We start from the raw sequence: 15,259 nt of genomic DNA, 5'->3' as shown, positions 1-15,259 counted from the left end.
GAGACTTGCTGGCTTCCAAGGGGATGTTTCATGTAGTATCATCATCAGTATCCTGGGGCAGTAGCGCAGCAGGAACCGTCAGCAAGGTCTCTCCACAGGTGGAGGGATCAGTGCATGAAAATAAATGGTAGTGCTCAAGAATGTCAGATTTCATTTGGAAAGCAATTTTATTGTGTGCTTTCCAAGGTGTTATTACTATTACAGCTAAAGGAAAAATATTCTAAATTGATAGCACCCTTTTAATCCTCTATCTTAATTGGTTGAGAGAGGCACCTGCCAGTGCAGAGAGGAGCAACAGACTTTCAGAGTAATAATGAAATTACCTGCCCCTACTGCGCTTTTCACAAGTAGATCTCAAAACACTTTACAAGAGGAAGTTGACATCACTATTTCTATTTATAGAAATATTTATATTTATAGAAATAGTTTATGCAGTTAATATTACACTTCCTTTTTATGCCTCCATACACTAGGAAAGGATTTTGTAGTGGAACAAACTGTCTCTCGTAATGGGTAAATCTAGTGTTTAATTAAGCTACCAATAGGATGATGCTCATCAGCACTTTTAAAATATCCCAGACTCCACACCTTTGGGAATATCACTTTTACAGTCAGACAAGAAAATACACAAAACTTAAGATTTGGATGGGAGCTTTATTCTCTCTTCTATTTCCATAACTACCATTAAAGCCTTTCCTCCTGGACAAGGCAGAACAAATACCTTCAGCGCAGAATGTGCCGAAGTTCAGTGAAATGGCAGAATTATCTAATGGCTAATTTAGGGATACACATAACCAGAGCAAAGAGGTGACAGTTCTTTATACCAGCTGAAGTTGCATTTCCTGAATTCCTTTTCAGAAGCACGGCATGTGTCTTTGATCACAGCACATCACTCCTCTGAATCTCTGATTCTGTTGGGGCAATGATCTGTCAGACATCTGACATTTTCAAGCACAGAAGAAAAGCACCTTGTTGCTAGTATTGCAAGTATTAAACACATTTTGAGAACATAGGCTCGATATTGTATGTATGCAGATATTGTAAGGTATGCACGTGTACTCAGAGAATTTACTGATCTTGAGGTGCAGTTTCTTGGTTTTCAGAGAGTACATTTACAAGGAGTATCTGGTATCTTGAATAGGAATCTCTCTTCTTGTAGGTTAGCAGCAGCTTTCTCTTTCAGTTCATGTTATTCAACATGCATTAAAAAAAAACCAAAACAACCCACACCCAAAACCACAACCCAAACCGAATATCTAAAGAAGTCATCTCTGCTTTGTTGTGAAACAATCTCCTTCGACATTTGTAACATGTAAATCTTGTCATTAAGAAACCTCCTGACACATACTTTGACGTATGTATGACACTTACCGAAGGTGATCGCACAAGTAGTCACAGCCTCATCCACTGTTCTGCTGAGCAGGCTCTCTAAGCACAGCATATGATCTTGTGCTCTTTCCCTAATTCCTGGGTTAATTCATTAAAACAGGAAAGGGAAAAGTTTGCTGCCTAAAATCTTATTTTAGTTAAATAATGCATTTAGGAAAAAAATATTTAGTTTTATTCTCTTATGAATGGACGATTTCTCCCACTTAGTGAGACCTGTTGTCTCAGAGCATGAGTGGCAGGATTTCACACAGGCATACCTATGCTAGCTTTGGACTCTACCTCTTTAACACCCATGGCAGGGCAGAACTCAGCCCAGAATAAATACTTCAGCACGTGGTATCTCAGGCCAGTTTTACTGTCTGCTCTAAACTTGGCACTGCTATTGCTATGCTGATAGAAATTTCAATGGCTCGGTACGAGCTGTAGTTTGAGCTATGACAATGGTTTTGTAAACCTTAATTTTTATTTTTTCTCAAAACTTGTCCTTATCCAGATACTTAGTTTTTCTTGATCAGGTTTTTATTTAATTATCCCCCCCCTCCTTTTAATATTGGGGCAGAAACAGAGCACAATTGCACTACAAACCCATATGATGTATCTTCTAGAAGAGTGTATCCTGTAATTGTTGGTGCCACTGCATCTTAGTGATTTCCTACCCAAGTCTATTAGTCCTCAGTGACGCTGCTGGGGAAGAAGCCCCAGAAGAGGGTGGCACAGGGTAGTAATCAGGGAGGACAGACCAAGGGGGGCTGCTTGGGCAGTGAGGTAGCTCTCTTATTCTTCTACTGTACCTGCTAAGATAATTCCAGGAAACGAATTCCTTTGGCACAGACAGTAACCTCCCAAATCCCAAGAGAACACACACAGAAGCTGCTCCACAGCACCCTGTGCTTGCCAACCCTGAGAAATGTGTGATGGGATACGGGATCATGAGTCCAGAGTGAGAAACGGCAAGGATGCATCATTCATTACCACCACCCACAGCATGCCTGCAGATGTGGGACCTGAGAACAGAGTGCTAGCGTGGAGAATGTCAGGATGCAGAAGCGTGGTAGGCTGCTGTATGTTGGCAAGCGCAAGATTACCTAACCCATGGTTAGCATGCAGTGTGGGCAGGTTTTATTAGCAAAGTTCAGATCATGATGTGCTAATTAAAGAAGAGGTTGTCCTAGTTGCTAAGGAAATGAATGCTTTCTGTATTGCTGCTTCTACCCCAACAAAGCATGTTCTCAGCTGTCCCTCCGGCTGCGTTTGCCAGAAAGGGGGGTCAGGGCTTGATATTGTTGCTTCTGTGATTATAGCGCTCCTGTGAGCTGATTTTGAAGTCAAGAGTCACAGGTGAAAGGGATGTCAGGGAAAAGTGGTTTAAAACACTCCTTTATTAGGTACCTGTCTAGTGACAAAACTAGTGGGTTTAGGGTATATTGTTTTGGTTTTTAAGCTCAGTTCTGCTTCTTTTGGGAAAGATGCAGTCCAGCCTAGGAGATTTGAATGCTTTAAAATTGGTCTAACTGTCAGCTCTTCTGTAGGGCAGAGGCTGAGTGTTGGAGCCAGTCCTAGAATGAAGGAAGTGTAATGGTTTGAATTTTTCATTAGTAAAGAAGCTGGCTACCACCAGACAGGCATCTTGCTTAGCTTGGTCTCATGAGAAAGCATTCTCTGATTCATTATTCCTCTACCATAATACATACTGTGCATAGGCAGCTGCTAGAAACATAAGGATGCATCATCAACAGGACTGAAAACTACATATGGTGAAGTTAATGTGTAAGTGAAAAACTGTCTTCATGAGGTGGTCCATTGCTGGCTGCTGGTCCCACAGCAACTCTGTCATCCTTCATTCTCAGTGTGAGATTTACATCAGTTCCAGCTTGAAACTTAAATGATTGTGTACAGCATCTTCAAAGCATCTTTTTTTATTTTTTCTTTCCCCTCTGCATCCTCCATGGAAATCCTGTCACCAGCACTACAAGACTTTCTCCTCTGTCACTCTCTGGGGCAATGGCTGGCTGGCTGTAACTTGGTCTCTGAGATCCCAGAGACATGAACCTCCTGTGTCACAGAGATGGGCAACAATAATAAAATTCCCATTAAGATTAAATTGTCTCTGTCTTTAGGAGACAATAGAGCTCTGCATTAACCTTCAGTTTCCAGTATGCTGGACCACTGTATTTTTTTTTTTTCATATACTTTTATTTCCTGAAGTAATATTCCTCTAGCTGTCTATTATTCTGGAACAACATTTCCTTTACTTCATCTGCTCCTCTCCTACCTCAATGCAGACGTTGCAGCATCTGGCATCACCCCTCCCTACCAGCTGGTTTGTTGCTGCATTCTTCAAGGATTAAGTTGCCATTTTCCAAAGACCCTTGAAGTCACAGTTCCACTTCTTACTTTCTGTCTCTGAGGACTCTAAGCCCAACGTGACATTTATTTCTCTTTCTCTTAAAAATGCTCCCTCTGCAATTTTATCATCAGGTCTAATTTTGCATTGCAAATTCTCCAATATCCTTTTGCTAATTAAAATGTTTCATCTGCATTGCATTCTGCAGAAAGGGGCTGTGAAACCCTCATAACACAAAAGTCTTCAGCTGAACTTCAAATTGGACTTGACAAATGAGCAGGAACCTCTTGTTGCCCCAGACTCATAGGAGACTGGAACCTGCCAGAGTCTCCTGCTGCCTGCTGGAGGCAGATGCGGACTGTTAGATTTTGAATATTTGGGAGAAAGTTCTCAGAGAAGGAAAGCTCCAGCAACAGCTAAGCCTAAGTTCTTGCTCTGAGTTCCTTTGCTTCGGTGTATTGGTTGTTGACGTGGTTGGGTTTTTTTCCGAACAATCTTTCTGTTAATAAAGCTGGAAGCAGAAAGGATGAGACCTTGGTGCTATGACAAAGGCAGCATTTTCATTTGCATTTTGGTGGGGGCTTCATCAGTTTACAGGGAGGGACAAAAGCAGCTGCAAATATTCTCAGTGTCTGTGGTGTGAAGAATTGTGAGCGCCCATGTGGGAGAAACATTTGCCACGATTACATATTATTAGTCTCAGTGGTTCATGTTCATCATAAGTTCATCCTGTCTTGACACAGTTTTAGTCTGTGATGAAGCCTAGTGCTTCTGTCCTTGCCAAATTAACAGCAGACAAAGATAAACAGACACCTCTAGAGACTTTTGCTGCATATAAAATGTACCAACCATTTTAAAATCTCTTGGAACAATCTGCTTGGATAAGATGCTAATGCATTATTGGAGATGCTGACATTCAGTAGAGGAATTTACTTTCAGCATGATCCATATTGGGTAGCAAAAAGGAGCAGGAGTCCTTGAAAAGATGCAAAGAATTCTTGAAAGATTAGGGATTGTTCTCTACACTGTACTTATAAATCAAATATATCAATTCTTGCTTAAATTCTCACGTCATTTATACTCAGAGTGGATATTCACAAAACGCTCTTTTTTATAAGAGATCAGATCAGGGATAGGCTCAGCCTTTTTGTCTTAACTTTTGCTTTGGTGTGTAACATTTGGCGACTAACTGACTACCCTCTTTAGTGCACAAGCTCAGAGTGGGCAAGAGCCAACATAGCTGTTTTGTCATTTCTATTTAACCTCTATAGGATTATCATTATTTTACTCATTAATGTTCCACTGCCTGTCATCACATTCACTGGTCTCTCTATTCAAGTTGGTTACTGATGAGACAGTTGGGGTCAATAGTTAATTACTTGTCAAATTAATCACTACTTCCACTTGTGAGACACATCTTTAGTAGTATAGAATGTGTACTCTATTTCCAGGGAGGAGATTACAAAAGTAACTAAAGGTATTTTGAATGTTCCACAAATTGGATGAGATTTGTTGAGTTAGCCAGTGCATGGGGAAATCCTGTGGGCTGTGATTGAGGTATTTTTAGTCTTCCCAGGTTCTTCTCTACAATTTTCTCCCAAATATCATTTTAATTACTTCCTTCAGTTTTCTGAAAGAGTAGTCGCTTTTTCCTTCATCCTTTGCATTTATTTTTGCATAGGTCTCTGGCTCCATTGTCCACCTCCACCTTTTCTTTCACCATGCTGCAATTTCATCTCCCTGCCTTACCCTTCTCAACCCCCACTCCCATTCCCCCCCCCCCCCCCATGCGTTAATGCTTATTTTTATATACTCACTTTTGGGGACTTGTCTTCAAAGACCATCTTCTTGCTTAGACACTCCAAACCTCCTCTGGAGGCCAGTTATCTGTCAGTGTTCCTAATCCCCCACCAACCTCTGCCTACTTATGGCTGGAACATTGGCTTCTTGTCATAGCTATAGAGGAAGGAGCAACAGTGACTCTTTTACTGTTGGCAGCAGTCCTTTCCCTCCATGTGTGCCTTCTTGTCTAGCATTACCCATCAGTTCTAGACAACCCATGAAAAAGTCATCAGACTGGCAATCTCATGCTTTCCAGCATGCCATTACCACCATCATCTTAGGAGTCAAGTCCTTAGATACCAAGGATACCAAAAGCGTATTAAGATCATGTAATGTTCTAATCAGGCTGTGTCTTTTTGCTAAAGGAAAAGATACTCTTATGGGCATTCCCTACACTTTTTATAGAATAGCAGTGTACAAAAAGGTTGCTGATTTTTAGTGCATACTGAATATATGAGCATTTAAAGGTATATATTCCCAGATGAGAACCAGCACTAACAATGAGTTAAAGCTTTTAGACTGTAAATCCCAGCAACACAAGCCATAAAGGGGGAAACAAACCCCAAAACCAAGAAATAAGCAGCAAAGTGCTTCAGTGCTTTGTCTGCACTCCTGTTCCTTATTCTGGCTACCTTTTATTCCCTCCCATTGCCCAGATGTTTCCAATTGCACCCATGAATTACTGTTTTAATAAATCAAGTGAATCTGAAAACATGAACTGAATAGATCACAATTTTAGAAAAGAGGTTCTTTTAACTGCAGAAGTGCAGGTTAGGTTGATTTCTTTTTTCTCCTTTGAAGAGAACACGTGTCAAACAAAAACTAGTTCTGTATCACATACAGATTACTACTTATTTCCCAAAGCAATGTTTTCATAACACCAGCAGTAGATTACACCTAACTAGTTCTTCTTTACTCCTGCATCTTTTGGTTCTCTCTGAAACAATTACTTACGTGATAATTAAGTCAGATTATTTAATTTTTTTTTTCAAATAAAGGGACTGGTAAGTGTAGGGGAACAGAGCAAATTCCTGCCAAAATTAGTGGAGAGATTCAGTACTTGATGAGACATACAAGCATTTTTAGTGGAGACCCTGCAATTCTAGGAGGGGATTCTGCATCACTCATTCACCAAGTCTCACAGTTCAGAACACAATCAGACCCTTATTTTGTGTGTATGTGAACACGAGATAAGGTTTTAAAGAATTTATGGATGTCTCTGCCTGGGAGGGAGGGTTGTTTTGACTGTTGCTTTTAGAAAGGTGGTGAGTTTAGTTGTATGGAATGTGAATAGCACTGTATGAAATTACTTCTCTCTTACCCAGAACTACTAAGAGTAATACCTTTAGGTAGTATTTCTTGATAGAGAAAAATGTAGCAAGCTTTTTCTAGAATTTTTTTTTTTTAAAAAGCATTTAAGTGTACAAGTATATGTAGCAAACCTACCCAACAGTCTCTAATAATGACAAATGGTTCATGCACATTTTATTTTCACTCGCCTTCTGTTTGCGTTTTGTCCCAGATTGGGTCACATTCCACCATTCCAAATCTCTTCAGAAGCTGCCTTTTTTGTTTGCTTGTTTGATAAAACCTACAGAAGAGGTGAACAGGACACACCAATTTTTATAATTAAATCAGAGGGCATTTCTGGTATACATGTAAGCCCCCGTCCTGCAAAGCACAGCCATCTGAACCCTTCTTACAACATATGCAAAATGTGATGTTTCTGTCTCAAAGCAGAGGGACCATGGATGGGGCTGCTATTCCTGTGGGAAAGGAACTGGAGGGAGGCAGGTTATAGACCATGCGGACAGTGTCCACCTCCAGCAACTCTAAGAGGGTGGGTGCCATGTTTTTGGACACAGCACTGCTGGAGAGGCCTCTGAAACCCAGCAGTGGACATCTCACCAGGCATCCTGCCTGTTCTCCGGGTGGTGACAGCTGCAGTCACAGCAGTCAGCCTGGTTTTCCACAGCCCTGGCATAGACAAAGCAGCCTGCTGAACCACAGTTTACCTGGTCCACACCTGGGGGTAGTCTGCTGAAAAGGCTTACATATTCCTACGAAAGTTGCCTTGATTTCTCCAGGAAAACTGGCAACATGCAGTATTTTGCATGTCTGTATAGCTTTTTCAGAGTTGTGGTCTCAGCAGCCATAATCTTTGGTAATTCACTGAGGCTAGAGATGGGATCTTCAGTCTTGCCCCAAATTGCCTCAGACCTCCACTAAGTCATAGCACTTGCAAGTAGCTCTGGAAAATTTCTGAGCTCCTGCAGCTTGACATCACAAAACCATGTAAATAAAAAGAACCTACTTGAGATAATTTGCAGTGACTGCTAAAATTCACTTGTAATTTCCTCTCCCTCTGAGTCCTGTTCATTTGGACTCACGTTACACAGCATGTTCAGAAACCTATCTAATTTCCATTTGTTTGGGGCGTAGTTTGTAACATGCATGCCAATTAGAAGCTATGTAATTTTTCTCATTAACTAGTCAAAAAGACATTTGTGCCCGCATTTCCTCCAGTTGCATTCCAGCCTGCTGTACTGATGTGTTCATTTCACCTAAACTTTATAAGTGCCTGATGCGACTCTTTGGTTCCTTCCTCTTTACTCACTGCACCCTCCCAGTCCACGCTGCAGTGTGGTGTGTGGTTTGCTTTGACAGGTTTAAAGACCCAGTGTACTGCTGATGTGGTTCATCAGGAACTAATGTCCAGGTCTCAGGAAAGCAATAGGTTTGAGCAGCAGTACTGCAGGCAGAGCTGTTAACATCCGTAGTAGCTACAGGAAGAGGCTAAGGAATGAAGCACACACTCTACCCATCTGCAGAAGGGTTTGCTCTTCTGCCCAGCTTAGCTTTGTCAGGCTGACAACATTGTGCAAGGTCCCCAGGCAACTGCGGCGATTGTTTGCCCTCAAGTAGCACTGAGAGTCATTTGGGATTTTGACAGTCAAGTTGGCAACCTGGTGTTGAAGAATGGATCCTTCAGAAATATGGTAAAGTTTCAGCACTGTCTGATGACATCTGCCAGCTGAAGATTTGGTGCTTAGTACCAAGAAGACAGATGAAATTTTGAAAACTGAAGATGGAAACTTCTTTTTTCTCTTTTCGTGAGAGGAGTAGGTGTGAATTTAAACTGGTGGGGACAGGATATTTTTAGTATTGTATTTCTTAGTAAGTTCTATTAACTACTCATCCTCCTGTATTTACTCTTCCCACTTCATCCATATCTTTCTGTCCCTGGTGAAATTACACACACCTAATGGAAGCATGCATATTGCTTTCAGATTCCTCGATTTAGCAGCCAGCTAAGAAACTGACACATTGTTTTGAGATAACCATCTTCAGTCTCCAGAGAAAGGCTGATGCCCTAGGGTCTGCAAACATTCCCTTTTGGATTTTAAACTTTTGTTTACAAAAGTAAGGGGGGAAGAAGGTATCAAAAAAGAAAAGGTATCTATATGTTTGCATCAAAATTGGCAAGCTCAGAGTTGTGGGGCTACTGACCTTTTTGTGTAATCCTGTCATTTAAGGGATGTTAATCAGCCCAATGTTAAGATTCTAGGGTAGAAAGTGTCACTTTCTCACTGGACTTGGTGCAGAATGGCACAACTACCATGTGGACAGGCTGGAGACTTGGTGTACTGAAATTTTCTTCAAAGAATGCCTTTAAAGTAGCATGTTAAGCATATTAGAGATGTACACTATGCTGAAATTCCATTGCACTGCATATCTGAGGCATATTTGTGAAGTCGCAAGCTCTCTGGCCAACCCCAAACATTTTGTGACAATTGGCTTCAAGTATGTCCTTCTTCTGAGGCTATTCTTTGCAGCAAAGGAAAGTGAAAATTAGTGTTTTCTAAAAAGCTACCTCCTTTCCTAGCAGAAGGAACACTGGTCTAGAAAACTGATTGGAACATAATTTTAATTCAGCTGGGGTAATTCCTCTTTCAAATCAGCTTTCTAATGTCTTAAGACAGTATGCTCTGCTTGTGCCTCTGCTGGATTTGACATTTTGTCACCTGAAGTTAGTTACGTGGACATTCTGCTGCAAGTTACTGCAGGAAGGGCAGGCCACAACTTTTGTTCTTCTGAGTTTAAATCTGCTCAACAGTAGCGAGAGAGATTAACGAAAGAATCACTGTGTGTACCTGATTACTAGTATATAAAACAATTGATCTACTGAGATAATGGGGCACACAGATAGAAATCAAGCAATGATAACTGTGTCTTCTAGCACCCAATTTGTCATGCAGGTGTCACTTGCATCCAAGTTTTTACCATATGTATACTGGTGGATAGGATTTTCTTCCTGTTCATGCCATGTTATACTGATGCTGTCAAAATATTCTTCAAAAAACCATAATTCATTAGTCCCAGTTTCTTCAAAAATGCTCAGAAGCAAGAATACCTGTTAGGAGTATTATGTCAGGGAGCAACCCCTAAATCTGATGGCAGAATCTAGATATAAATGGTTTGGGGTGTCATAACATTCTGAGACCTTCAAAGGCATAAAAGACATCTAGGTGTCTGACACTATTTGTGCCTATTAGGTTTTTCTATAAATGTCATCACTAGAAAGAAACCAGGGAAAAAAGCTTCCTGTTCATATAGGCACTTGTGAGCAGTGCAATCAGTACGAGCTTGAAACAACAAAAAATTCATTAAGACTTCATCTTCTCCATTCTTCTTCTGTAATATCCAGCCTTACACACAAAAACTACATTAACAGAACATCACTGTGGTTGCAAATTCAAGTACACAAAGTTAGAAAATGACAACTAAATTCTCATGCAAACAGAATCTGATACCCCTTCTTTTCAGATTATGATACAATTCCAAGTTACATGATCACAGAATGATTTTATTTGATGTGCAAAAAGGTCAGGTGCAGACTTCAGGGCACTCTTTAGTATCCTCATCTCTCTTAGCAACCTCTGATTTCTTCATACAGACAATCCGGGTATCCACCTTGTATTCCAACCCCCTATCAAACCTCTTTTGTTCTCTTTCTGTCTCCTGTGGAAGAAATAAACTCACCATTGTTAATTTCACAGTATCCATCGCTACTTGGGCTTGAGTAGAGAGGTAACCAGCTTAGAAAAAACTCAGTTTTGCTCCTGCAGTGGTGGATAGAAAAGAAGAAGAAGAAAATTTAAAAAAACCCACAACTGCTGTCAGGGATCAGCATACGCAAAGCTTGGTAACAATTCAAAGGAGCGTGAGCTTTCTCAGTTGCTGTGTTAGACTAGTCAAGGAAGAAGAAGAGGTCTGAGCTCACTTTATGGGTGTACATTCTCGAAGGCTGCAGCTCTTCCCTTTTATCAATTCTCTACTAAGCATATATGAATTTTTAAAGGCTTACATAAGTAAAATCCTTTTTTTTTTTTTTTTTTTTTTTAATGCTTACACATTGGTAGCATTGTTCCCCAGGAGAATTCTGAGAGGATTTTGAGGCTCCAATTGCTGATGACCCAGTAATATGTGGCCTACCTCTCAAACTTATCATAGATTATGCTGCAGAAAGACGACTTGCAGTTAGTCCTCCCTTTCAATGAGCTAACTGATAAAGACAGGGTACAACTCCTATATTACAGCCTATTAATTGCCATAGCAAAGCTACCACTATTTGGCATGAAGCCCATTCTCAAGAAGTGGTATCTTTTTCACCTTGGTCTGGGAGAAGGTAAGGAAATACAGTACCTCCTGCTGCTGATCACTTGGTTGGCTGCATCTATTTTCTGATTGGTTATGCTGAGTAGAAGAAGGTGGGAAAAAGTTTCAAATAACCATTGGCATCAAGCCTGGTACTGGAAAAATCTCTACAGCTTTTCCCTCTCATTGGAACTACTGTAATATCAAGCTGGCATAGAAAACAGTAAGACAGCACACTTGAAAATATTGTCAGCACGGGCAAAGGGCACCATGTCAGTATAATTTCCGATTCCAGCACTGAGATCTTTTATGTTGGTTGGACAAGTGATGTTTAAAATATTTTTCCCTCTCCATAGATGAAATTCTTTTACCTGACTTACACGCATGCTGATTTCATTGGAAACTGTGCTTGGTCTGGTCATTTCCTTTAGGTGCTGCAGGAACTGAATTCTGATGTCATTCATGATAGCAAAAGCTTATTCCTTTCCTCAGTTACACAATCTGATACAGACTGCAATTTTAGAATAAGTAGCCATGCCAGCAATGGCGTGGCTGCCAAGCTCAGAAATGCAAGTACCCACACAGAATGTAAAGAATCTATTGTATTGGTTGAGGTTTTTTGTATTTGTTGCTGGATTACTTCAGTGTCACCTTCAGACTTGAAGGACTGTCCTTTTTCTGGGTACGGCCTTGTCTGCTTGGCCTCTAGTATGTCTGACAGCTTTAGTTTCACCTAAGAATCAATGGAAAAAAACGCTACTGGGTCAAGATAGTCTAAATCACAGAATATTGAAGCGTTAAAGTACTTCTCTGAAAAAGAGGTGTTTCATGTTGACAGGTTCATTGGCACTAGTATTGGTCTTGCCTTGTTGCTTGACCTTAGCATCAACTTCCCTGTAACTGCCGTTGAGACAGACCGAGGAAGATTATCTTTTTGTTACTGACAGTTTCACAGCTGAGATAGGGTGACCTTTCCTACTCTTTTGCCAACATAGCAAGTCCAGATCATAGCTCACAACTTCTCAAATGCCAGCAAGAACACAGAAACTTTCTTTAGCATTGACAGTCTTGGCCAGATTTCTGGGTGCAGCTCACAGTCACATCTCAGCCCTGGCAAAGGCACAATTTAGTTTACTCACAGTATGCTTCTGAGATACACAACCACTTGTGGTCACTAAATGAGTTCGTGTTTACATGCTTGGCTGTTCACACTGTGGTCCCTGTTTACATTGAGAAGCATGTACATATATTTCCATTGTGCTTTTGTCTGACAAGGACACAAAAGTGGACTTTCTTCTGTCAAAATTTTTAAACTGCCAGAAAATATTCATATTGGGCAGTCTTATTGTTGTGATGACCAAAAAGCAAATAAGCCTGAGTCATTAGATGGGATCTGGATTTTATTTTACCCTCCCTTCATTGGACAGTAGCAGCTATAATGCATTTCTGCTTTCTGGAGAAATCCTTTAGGATATGCTTAAAAGAACAGACCTCATTGGGAAAAAATATGGAAGTTCAAGGATCTGACTGATGATTACAGTAATTTATTTTTGACCAAAAATATTCCTACTCACTCATCAGGTAGTGATTCTTACAAGTAAGTTTGGGGTACTTTCCTTCCCCACAGTGCCTATTTTTTAATTCAGGTATTTTTAAATCCAGATTCTAAAGGCCTGACCATTGATACAAAACTTAAAATTATATTAACAAGTCTTGATACTGTGAACTTGTAAAAGGATCTATGTTTTTATGATTCATCTCTCTGTTTTTGTTTACATTTCATATTTACTCTTAGTCCTGTATATATTTTCTTGGTCAGACTTAACAACAGCTTTAATATAAAATCAGCAAAAATGTGATGAAAGCCAGACGGGTTACTACTGACACTCTGGCTGCCTAAGGAAGCAATCCAAGCTTTCACGTGGCACCTTCCAAACATGCCTAACCCTCAGAGTTAGGGACATCGGAGGTGACAGATGATGCTGGCCATAAAGGACATTGCCTGGATCGCATGGGATTTGATGGACATCTTAACAGTGTTTACTTCATCATTGTTAGGCTTACTATTGTTGGTTGCCTGATGAGGCTATTTGACTGTGGAAATAACTAATTTGTCACAGGTATTCTCCCAGTTCACATAACTGGCAGTTATTCCTACTTTCTGGCAGCAACGCTGTCAATTACTGAATGAGCCTTCCCACTCTCTTAAAGAAGACACAATTCTTCAACTACTGTAAGGCCAGTTTTCCTTCTAATTAGCATCCTGGCTCCAGGGAGGCCTGTATTGGTAACACTTTCAGAAGTTAATGAAGCTATTCTGAAAACAATTAAACCTTCCCTGTATAAGACAGGTGCTTCTAATTGGAAAGAAAAGGTCTTGTTTTGACCAGGTAGTGTATCCTCTTTTTCACCAGTGAAAGTTGTCCTTAGATGAATTAAAATTTAAATGTGTAAGGCTAAGAGAAGCGATAACATCTTGTGCTTTAATACTTCTAGAAAGCATAGCAGATATTAATTATACAGGTCTATAATTCATTTAAGGCTTTTCACAGTCTTATTTAGTGCTCATGCTGCATGGCAGCAAATGGAGAATTGTAACAAAAGAAACAGAGTAACAAGAGAGAGACACTATATCCACTGTTTCTTTGGGAGTGAGGTGAAGCAGTCAAATAGAAACAATTACTAAAAACAAGAGCTTCATAAAAGTGTGTGTGTATATGTACATATGTGTACATACATTTTTCCAGAATACAGATTGGGACATAAAGGAAATAAGTGCAGTTGCCTCACTGACTTCAACATACCTTCATTTGGTCTTAAAAATACCTGGGTCAATTTCACCTTCATAGATAGTAAGGTTTAAAATTACTTAAAAGTTTGTCCAATGTTGCTTTTCTTTGCCAGAAGATTCTGTAAAGAGATTGATACATGTTAATACAGAATAGATATACTACTGTACATTATCCATAATTTCACTGCAAACAGCATAGGTGTGAAGACTCCTTTTTAAAAAAAAAAAAAAAGAAACTTCAAACACCGCACTTGTTTCTTTTTTAGGATTGCCATACTGAGAGCTCTGGAAACATTGGCATTGACTTCATGTGGCGTACGAAACAAAGTCTTTTCTGAGTTATACATGTGATATTAGCAAAATAGTAATCAACTATTACTATAAATAGAAATACAGGATTGACTTAACCATGGTAGGTCCAAACTTAAAGAAGTACTATCAACCTGCAATCAGATTAGCTTGACAAAGTTAAAGTTGCACCATATTTATTCTGCATATCTTCACTAGTTTTTATGGTTTTAAAAGCACTATTCCTTAAAAAAGACTGACCAACCAACCAACCAACAAAAAAAACCCCAACTATTCTCTAAATGACTGAGTCATAACAAATGGAAAGTAATTATTGGCAGCAATGAAAAAAATCCACAAAAAGTTCTGTCAAGAGATATAAAGTAAAAAAAATAAATGAAAATACCCTTCAAGTTTTCTTTGATATAGGGCATAATATTAATACTGTAGTATGGATGTTTACCTTTTTGTGTCTAGAAGTACGACTGAATTCTGGGAGAAACCTAAACGAAAATCAAAATAAGTTAATGCAGAAGAATCAGTTTATTGTCTGAAATCTATTTCGGTATAAAAGAGAAATAATTTATGTTTTAACAACTCAATTTCCTTTGCATTCTGAAAGTTTTGGGCTTTCAAAATGCTTTCTAGTTATTTAAAGGCATTCAGTCTTTATTTTTTCCCCAGTTCCTAATATCTGGATTGTCCTCTGACTTTCTTGGGTTTTGTTGATTTTTCTTTTTTCTGTTACATGCACAGGAAAATTGCCATTACATTTTAATTTACCGCCCATTGTGGACAGCATATGTAACAGAGCTTCCATTTTACACTCAAGAACTGGGAACTTATTTTTCTGGAGCACATTAAATTTCACTTACTTCTTTTCTGAAAGCCTTTTCCTACTACAAATGCTGTTAGGCAGCCTGTTCTGCAGTAGTCCTGCATGTACT

General features: G+C 39.7%; 1 protein-coding gene across 1 annotated transcript in view; it reads right to left on the bottom strand.

The window, feature by feature from the left end:
• Nucleotides 1–634: 634 nt before the first annotated feature.
• Nucleotides 635–15,259, bottom strand: part of LOC114017975 (basic proline-rich protein-like) — a 30,135-nt gene continuing 15,510 nt past the window's right edge. Inside the window, exons 3-7 of the mRNA XM_055711033.1 lie at nucleotides 14,776–14,815; nucleotides 14,038–14,143; nucleotides 10,619–10,698; nucleotides 5,551–7,166; nucleotides 635–911 (exon numbers count right to left, since the gene is read on the bottom strand). Coding sequence (XP_055567008.1) covers nucleotides 14,099–14,143; nucleotides 14,776–14,815 — 85 coding nt within the window. The 3' untranslated portion in view covers nucleotides 635–911; nucleotides 5,551–7,166; nucleotides 10,619–10,698; nucleotides 14,038–14,098. The remainder of the gene's footprint in view (nucleotides 912–5,550; nucleotides 7,167–10,618; nucleotides 10,699–14,037; nucleotides 14,144–14,775; nucleotides 14,816–15,259) is intronic.

Source organism: Falco cherrug, chromosome 5, assembly GCF_023634085.1.
Source record: "Falco cherrug isolate bFalChe1 chromosome 5, bFalChe1.pri, whole genome shotgun sequence".
NCBI classification, from domain to species: domain Eukaryota; kingdom Metazoa; phylum Chordata; class Aves; order Falconiformes; family Falconidae; genus Falco; species Falco cherrug.
The sequence above is the reverse complement of the archived record's forward strand: the minus strand, read 5'-3'. Positions and strand labels throughout refer to the sequence as shown.